Source organism: Thrips palmi, unplaced genomic scaffold (genome assembly GCF_012932325.1).
Source record: "Thrips palmi isolate BJ-2018 unplaced genomic scaffold, TpBJ-2018v1 HiC_scaffold_1, whole genome shotgun sequence".
In the NCBI taxonomy this organism is placed as follows: Eukaryota; Metazoa; Arthropoda; class Insecta; order Thysanoptera; family Thripidae; genus Thrips; species Thrips palmi.
This window is the reverse complement of record NW_023144620.1, coordinates 3798556-3807179: the sequence shown is the minus strand read 5'-3', so window position 1 is coordinate 3807179 and position 8624 is coordinate 3798556. Positions and strand designations below refer to the sequence as shown.

The following is an 8624-nucleotide window of genomic DNA, read 5'->3' as shown; positions in this document are numbered from 1 at the left end:
AATGGCGAAGATTCTACTTCGACTGTTAGTGAAGCCTCACAGCATTAAAATTTTGAATAAAGGAGCCGTTTGTTGAAAGTCGAACCTAAACCTCGAACCCTCGGACCGCGCGTTGCGTTTACAGAGCTTCTCCTCTTGCTTCCGAAAAAGGTGACGTTTGCTGCGGAACAAGTGCATCCAGCGATACAGAGATGCAGGGGGAGGGGAGGGGACCCGGGGGGACCAGGAAGGAGGAGGGTGGGGCGGCTGGCAAGCTGGCAATCAGTGAAAGTGACCCTGACAGTGGCGCTCCGCTCCGCTGTGCTGGCGGCAGGGGCTGGGGGGGGGGCCTCCACCCGCACCATGCTCTGCTCTGCCGGCGGCGCGCGAGCGGCACGGCATCAGGAAGGGAAGGGGGAAAAGGGGGGGGGGCAGGTGACTGGCCGACTGCCTGGTGGATGAATGGGACTCACGGGGGCGCACGACGCGGAGAGCAGCGGTCCGCTCGCTGTCCAACTCGATGCAAGGCTTCTTTCTGGAGAATCAACAAAAAAGGTCCATCTGAAATGGCATTCAAACTAAGTGGCCAGTGCTTCTTTGAGCCTCGTCTTGTTTTCGGCGGCAGTGCTCCCATAGTGTGACTTGAGAGTGGCGCGCCCCGGAGCGGAAGTCCCTCTGCTCCGCGAGGGCGGCGAGGGCGTTCTCGGGGCGCTCCTGACTGACTTTCCTTTCCTTTCCGCAGCGCCGCAGCATGCTCCGCGCCGTGCTGCTGGTGGCCGTCACGGCGATGACGGCGTCCCCGGCGCGTTGCTCGCCGCTCCAGGTGACGTCGGGCTCGTCGGCGGCGTCCACGGCGCTGTACCGCGCGCCCTCCACGTACCGGGAGCCGGGCCGGCCGGCCAGGAACTCGGTCATCATCACCAGCCAGCCGGTGCGCATCGGCCAGCAGCTCGACCTGGAGGCCTCGGGCAGCGCCCCGGTCGGCGTCGTCGCGCAGCCGCCCCCGCCGCCGGAGGGCCCCGCCACGCCCGCCACCTGGAGGCGACAGCTGTTCGTCAGGACCACGCTCGGCACGGGTGAGTACACAGCGTGCACAGTGCAACGGCATCCCTCCCTCTCTCTCGCACTCACGGGGCGTCCCGGGAGGGTGCGAGAGAGACAGAGCGACGGTCTTGAGAGGGAAGGCTGCGTGGACGCTGGCTGACGCGAGCCCCGTGCAGATAGGCAGCCCCGCCGGCCGGAGTGCGCGTCTGCGTTACGGGATGGCCTACCTCGCAGGCGCCATGACCGCCCAGCTCGCCCAGCTCGCCTAGCCGAGTCCTACAGTGGGCTACAGCCCTGCCGCCGCACAGTGGGCCAGGAGACCGGTGCGATCAAAATCCCAGTCGCTAAATGGGACTCGAACCGAACGTGTGACCCCATCAATAGATTGCTCTCCGAACGAGGAATCCATGGGTGGGGTCACACGCTCGGTTCGAGTCATGTTTAGCGACTCTGGCGCTCAAAACGCGTCTAGAGTTTTGGCCGCCGGCACCGGTCTTCTAGCCCACTGCGCGCCCCATGCTGCTGCACTCCAAGAAAGCCATGACAAAGGCCGTGCGCGTGCCCTGGCCCTGCTAATCCCATGCAAACGGTGCGCGCGCCACTGTGACAGTGCGGCAGGGCGGCAGGGCAGGGAGCAGGGATAGGGATCTCTAATGCCCAAGCGAGTGAAAGTACCCCACGTTTCTCTGGCCGGCGCCGCCCTGCGCCGCCGCTGCCCGGGCTAAGTTCAAGCAAAAGGATCGCGTTTTTGTTGTTGCCCCATGTTGTTGCTGCCCTTGTTGTTGTTGCTGATGATAGCGTTTGCCGGCCGTTTACGGCATTTCTTCGCGTCGCCCTCGCCGCCGGCCGCGCGGCGCATTTCTTTGTCAAGGCAACAGAATCAACAACAACAACAACTCTTTCTCGGAATTAACCGCCTTCCGCGCGCCTTCACGCCTTTCCTCGCTTTCCACCGTCCGGCCGTCCCGTCCCGTCCGGGCCCTTTGGTCCTTTTGACACGCCTCGGACTCCGCGGCGGAGCGGGCTGCTCGTCGCGGTCCTGTTTTTTGTCCTTTTCGTCATGTCGCGTCGTGAGCCGGTTTGCATCATTCCCGTGATCGACTGATCGGGCGAGATGATGTGTATTTTCGCAACGGAAAAGAGGAATGTTGGCAGGCGTTTGGCGTTTGCGTTCCTAGTGATGCACACGACAGTCTGTTGCTTGCCAGCCTTCCTGTCTGTCCGTCCGTCCGTCCGCCCGTCCGCCCGTCCGCCCGTCCGCCCGTCCGCCCGTCCGCCGTCCGTCCGTCGCCCGTCCGCCCGTCCGCCCGTCCGTCCGTCCGCCCGTCCGCCCGTCCGCCCGTCCGCCCGTCCGCCCGTCCGCCCGTCCGCCCGTCCGCCCGTCCGCCCGTCCGCCCGTCCGCCCGTCCGCCCGTCCGCCCGTCCGTCCGTCCGCCCGTCCGCCCGTCCGCCCGTCCGCCCGTCCGCCCGTCCGCCCGTCCGCCCGTCCGCCCGTCCGCCCGTCCGCCCGTCCGCCCGTCCACCCGTCCGCCTGTCCCTTGACCCTTGGTGCGTCGCCCACTCCGTTTAATTGTCCGTCCGGATAGCGGGCCGCGCCGCCGCGCCGCCCTCGCCGCTCCCGAACGGGCCGAAACGGGCCGAAACGGGCGGTCGGCGTAATAACTTCCACCAAAAAATGACGAGCATAATCCTTTTCTCCGCCTTTTGCTCCGCCTGGCTTGCGGCCCAGCCCGGTCGATTTTGTTCCGAGGAAGACAAGTGCGCGACAAGCGGGCTGGCTCGTGCGTCCAAGTCCCCGCCACGGCGTGGCGGTCCAAAGCACCGCCTTCAACGGCACAGAGTGGGTTTCCATTTCCCACACCGCACCGATGTCCCTCGAAAACGCGATCCCAGTGTGTGCTCGTCGCCCTGCAGACTGCTTCCGAGAGTTGTCGCTCTGTCTCTCTCGCACTCATGGGGCGTCCCGTATAGGTGCGAGAGAGACAGCGACGGCAGCGGAGCACGGCGTCGTCCTGGAGTCGTGCGCTGGGCGGCGAGGCGGGCGGCGGGCGTGCGCTGTGCCAAGCGGCGCCAGGCTGTTCTCCGCCCGCTCCGCCATGGCTCCGCGGCGGCCACGGTCACTGACCCGTTCGGTAACAGCGAGGGTCAGTGTCACATGCGAAAGCGAGCGCAGAGCGCAGGGCGGCGCAGGGCAGCTCAGGGCCCGGCGGCTCAGAGGTTTCCCCGGCGAGGAGCAGGAAGCACGCGCACAGTGGGCCAGAAGGCCGGTGGAGGCGGTCGAAATCCCGGACGCGCTTTGAGCTCCAGAGTCGCCAAATGGGCCTCGAAACCGAACGTGTGACCCCCAACAATGGATTGCTCTCCGAACGAGGAATCCGTTGGTGGGGCTCTCGCGGGGGACTTCCCTGGCTCTGCGCGCCATCCCGCCCGCACTCCCGGTTGCCAATCGACCGGGGGGGGGGGGGGGGGCCGAAGCTCCGCGTTGTTGTGCTTCTGAAATCGTCTTCCTCTCTTCTTCCGACCGGACGAAATCGCGAAATCCACGGCGTCTTGTCGTGGTGCTCCCCGCCGCCCCGCCGCCGAGGAAGTCCTCCCGATGCAGTGTGGCTGCGCTGGCTGCGCATGCGCAACACAACGGGCGAAAGTTTTGTTGCTGGCGGGCCATGCAGGGCACCGCGCACGGCAGCCCCGCCCCGCCCCACCCCGCTTGTCAGTTACGGAGGACAGGCGCTTTGTCACGTCACAAGCGCCAAGCGCGGGGAAAGGAAAGGGCGGTGCGGAGAAACGGCGGCGCCTGGAAAGGCAGGGCGCGGGCGCCGTCTCTCTCTCTCTCTCACCCACACGGGACGCCCCGTGAGTGCGAGAGAGACAGAGCGACGACTGTTCGGGATCAGCCCGCCGTCCCAAGCATCAGGCCACAATGGCTGAGGACGTCCGAAACAGTCGGGGTTTCCTCTTCCTCCTCTCCGTCAACGCGGTCTACACCGAGGCCTGCACGCCAAGCGCCGCCAGGGGCCAGGGGCCAGGGGCCAGGGGCCAGGGGCCAGGGGCCAGGGGCCAGGGGCCAGGGGCCAGGGGCCAGGGGCCAGGGGCCAGGGGCCAGGGGCCAGGGGCCAGGGGCCAGGGTCAGGCCAGGGTCGAATGAAAGGCCTGGTAGCCGTCCGTTTCAATGAGCCTTCGCCGGGCCCTCGGCTGCCCTCGGCCAGCGACTAGGACTAGTGCTGAGTGACTCACCTCTTCTGTTCGGCCGGTGGCTGCGGTGGCTGCAGACGGCGCGGCGGCGGGGATGCCCTCCATCCACGTGACGTCCAGCTCCACGGCGCTGGGCGTGGGCGGCACCGTTGGCGGCGGCATAGGCGGCCTTAGCGACGCGGGTACGGCAGTGACAGTTGGACACAGACACCCTCGTTTGGCTCACTCGGCGCATGGCTGCGCATGGCTTTGATGTTTGGACCGGCAGGGCGGGGCGGGGGCCTTTGCCTGTGGGACTGTGGGACTGTGGGGTGGTGGCAGCTCGGAGAATGCCGATGCATCTAGAGGTAACTGTGGATGACGAGTTGTCTGATCGCCTCTCCCGTGCCCGACAGGTGGCACCCCCGTCGTCAACATCGACTGCGCGGACGGCAAGTCCTGCTCCACCACGATCCCCGTGCGGCCGCCGGCCGCCACGCACAGCCCCACGTTCAAGCCCTACTCCCAGGAGGTAAGCGGTGGGCACGACTCTCTGAATCAGTCTGCAGCGGTAAACAGGCGCGAATAATGCGCTTTTGCCTTCACTTTCCCTGTCCCTTTTCACAGGTCCTCGACAAGTTCCTCAGCGACTACGCCACGGTTACGACCGCCGGGAATGGCTCGGACCCCGCGGCCAACGGCAAGGAGCTGCTGCTCCAGTTGCAGCAGCAGCAACAGCAGCAGCGGCAGCAGCACGGCGACGCGGCGGCGGCGCAGGCGGCGTCTCCGGACGGCGACGGCGACATAGAGCCCACCAACAGGTACGATGGGTGGCCTACTCGCCGGCGCGATCGGTGAAGCGCGACTCTGGTGATGTTGCAGTGCAGTACCGTCACTCTTTCTTTCCCCAGGCTGGCCAACCTCTACCTGGAGGACAACGCGGAGGGCGCGGACAACAGCACCGAGGACAAGAGCAAGTCGGTGCAGTGGTCCCTGCTCAAGTCGCAGCACCACAAGCACCCGTACGACGACCACAAGGGCTGGGTGACGCTGGAGCCAGTGCCCTGGTCGTCCAGCCATGTGTCCAAGTGGCAGAGCAATGTGCAGCCGGGCCGGCCCTGGGACAACAGCCCGTCGCCCAGCTCGTGGCACAACGACATCGACCAGCGGCCCGCCGGCCCCGGCCCCGGCCACGGGCCCGGCAGCTACGCGCCGCCGCACCACGGCCCCAACAGCGGCTACCACCACAACCAGAACACGCAGAACTTCAACGGCAACGGAAACGGCAATAACTGGCCCAGCAGTGGCGGTGGCGGGCCACCCAGGCCGTCCTGGGGCTCCCTGGACGGACCCTCGCCGTCGCAGTGGGACCAGGACCGGCCGGGGCCGTCGCAGGACTACCGCCCCGAGAGGCCGAGCAGGCCGTCGACGTCGTCCTGGGACGCCAACAGGCCCAACAAGTGGGAGCGGCCGAGCCAGCCCGACCAGTGGGTCAGCTCGGCGGACCCGGACATCATCACGGACAACAGCCCGCCGGACTTCCCCGCCCACCCCGCGCAGCAGGCCTCGCGCCCCGGCGGCTCCTACTCGTACGGCCCGGGCGGGCCGGCGTCGTCGGGCAGGCCGTGGGGCGGCGACCGCCCCCACAGAGAGGTAAGGGATGGATCCTGGGTTCCTGGGTTCAAACACCCCTCGGCAGACTGATTCCTGGAGTCGTTTTCGTTGCCCTCTCTCTCGCACCTATATAGGGAATACTCCATGAGTTCGAGAGAGACGGTAACGACTCTCGGATTGAGTCAGCGGTGCGGCTTTACTCATGTTCTCCTTGTTTGACGCTTCGCAGCCCGGCCGGCACCCTCCCACGCACCCCGAGGAAGGCGACGGCACCTGGGTGCTGCTCTCCTCCACCAAGGGCTACTCCACGCCGCCCAGGGGCCGCCTGCCGCACCAGCGCGCCCTCACCGTGTCCACGCACCGCTCCGTCAGGCTGACCGTGCTGCCGCCCGAGAACGGCACCAACATGACCACCTCGCACGGCGGGCTGCTGGAGGTGAGGGCCAACGCAACGCAGTCATGACCACGCCGACGACGGCCAGCTACGACCATGGTCGTAAGAACCGCAGAAGACTAGTGACAATCACCACGACCAAGACGAGACAAACTCGAAGACCCGAGCACATAGACCCACACCACAAGCATGCGCATGCCCACCACGGCGATGAACTGAATGTGCCAATCAATGACCCTGACGACGACCGACGCGGTGATGCCGGTGACGACAGAGCCCATCCCGAGGACGGCGACGAAGAGACTCTGACGGTGTGGTGCTTGGCCCCGCAGGTGGAGGACACGCAGCACACGGTGGACGAGTCGCAGCGGCTGCACGCGGCGTCGCTGCTCAAGCACGCCTTGGACCAGCACCACAACGCCACGCTCAGCTCCTACGAGACCCTGGTGCGCGAGGCCGCGCGCGTGCACGAGGCCCAGCTGCTTAAGCAGACCCTGGAGGACCGGCGCCTTGCCAACGCCACGGCGCTGTCCCCCGCGCTCCTGCACTTCCAGCAGCAACAGCAGCAGCAGCAGCAGCAGGCCGACAAGCGCGCCGACAACAACACCGCCAGCAGCATCCCCGCCGCGGCCACCATCGCCGCGACCGCCAGCCGCGCCAAGGCCAAGACCAGCAAGTCCAGGACCAAGATCAGGATCGAGCCGATGCCTGCCCCGCTGCGCCAGCACCACGCCGACGACGCGGCCGGCTTCACGGGTCGCGGGGAGGGCTCCGGCATGGCGCTCAAGGTATGCTGCATTGTTTGACGCCGCGTGTGCACAGTGGGCAAGAAGATCGGTGGGGGGGGGGGACTCTATACGCGTTTTGGAGCTCCAGAGTCGCTAAACAGGACTCGAATCGAGCTTGTGACCCCACCAATGGATTGCTCGTTCGGAGAGCAATCCATTGGTGGGGTCACACGCGTGGCTCAAGTCCCATTTAGCGACTGGAGCTCAAACCGCGTCCAGGATTCCCCGCCGGTCTTCTGGCCCTCTGTGGTGTGGTTGGCTGACGCGCTGACACTGACGTGCCTGACGCCGAGCTTGTCCTTCGCCAGGTGGTGCGGCCCAACACGCCGTCGCGGCGCTCCATGGCGCTGGCCGCGGTGGGGGCGGGCCTGCTCCCTGCCACCATGGCCATGCTGGTGCCCATCATGCTCGGCCGGCGGCGGCGCAGCGCGCCCAGCGTGGACGAGGACGCCGACCTGTACTACGGCAAGGCGGTGCAGGGCACGCTGCAGGGCACAGTGCAGGGCACGGCCTTCGACCAGCCGCTCGAGGTGGAGGACAGCCCTCCCCGCGTCCTGGACTTGGCGTCGCTGCCCTCGTCGTCCTCGTCGTCCTCGTGGCCGCGGCCTCGGCGACGCCGCGACCTGTGGCAGCGGCTCAGCAGGATCTAGTCTGTTCTTTATCGGCGCCAGTTTTGATCGACGGGACACACTGACTGACGCGTGACGCCTACTGTGACGCGGGACGCTTTTGCTGTGACACGTGACGTGACGAGCGACGTGACTCATGTGATCCTGCTGAACTTTAACGTCGTGACGACGACCAGAAGAACACCCCAGACCGGAAAGGCGCACCCAGACGAGTACGGACAACAGCCTGGGCCGATAGGCACAGCTACGGCACGGACACTACTAGACGAGAGAGCCGCGAAGGCATTTTGGCTTGACCACCCACACTTGGACGTTCTGAACGGAAAGACGAGCGGCCGTCGTGAGTATAGCGCGTGCAACGCAGTGCAACGAGACGACGTGTGCTTCCCCCTTTACCTGACGTCATGACCGCTCGCTGAAGCGTGACGAGAAGACATTCACTGACAAGCCGTGACTACCAACGACGGCCAACTTTCCTTTTTCAAACCACTGACTTGAATATTCAAACCACTGACTTGGATAATCTCACTTACGGACAAGAGGAAGGGCTGTTGTTTTTTAAGTTCCTTGACTGATTGCAAAATTAGTCAGCATAGATGTATTATTGTGGTCGAAGAGTATTGTATCGTGAAGATTCATGTACAATAATGTGTAAATAGTATGTACTTTGTGAAAGATCTATTTATTTTTTGTATATAATTGTTGTTATTAATTATATTGTTTTGACCCAGTCAGGCGATCCCTTGTCTAATCTGTCTAACTCTCTCCTCAGTTCATCTCCTGTGACAGTATGAATCAAGAATACGAATAATAAGACTGCACTTTTGTTATTGTTTCATGTTTGTTAAATTATTTATTTTGTGTAATATTTTTCTATTACGATTAAAAGATTGTTCAAGTAATAAACTGCTCACGTGAAATTTATTACTCCATTACTCAAGTGTCCTCTCCCGGCTGGCTGAGAATTCCATAATTTTTCTGCAAACTGAGGCAAACTCAAAATAA

At 64.3% G+C, this 8624-nt stretch overlaps 1 protein-coding gene across 1 annotated transcript; it reads left to right on the top strand.

Moving 5' to 3' along the window:
- Positions 1 to 766: 766 nt before the first annotated feature.
- LOC117643202 lies at positions 767 to 8435 on the top strand. The gene is made up of 8 exons (XM_034381964.1): positions 767 to 1055; positions 4293 to 4397; positions 4611 to 4726; positions 4822 to 5015; positions 5106 to 5847; positions 6038 to 6244; positions 6535 to 6990; positions 7299 to 8435. The coding sequence occupies exons 1-8, from the start codon at positions 767 to 769 to the stop codon at positions 7638 to 7640; spliced, it is 2451 nt and encodes an 816-aa protein (XP_034237855.1). The 3' UTR covers positions 7641 to 8435.
- The last annotated feature ends 189 nt before the right edge of the window (positions 8436 to 8624 follow it).

Coding starts and splice junctions, on each gene's coding strand:
- LOC117643202 (XM_034381964.1), top strand. CDS start 767: ATGACGGCGTCCCCGGCGCGTTGCTCGCCGCTCCAGGTGACGTCGGGC. Junction 1,056..4,292: donor CAGGACCACGCTCGGCACGG/GTGAGTACACAG, acceptor CGGTGGCTGCAG/ACGGCGCGGCGGCGGGGATG. Junction 5,848..6,037: donor GCGACCGCCCCCACAGAGAG/GTAAGGGATGGA, acceptor GACGCTTCGCAG/CCCGGCCGGCACCCTCCCAC.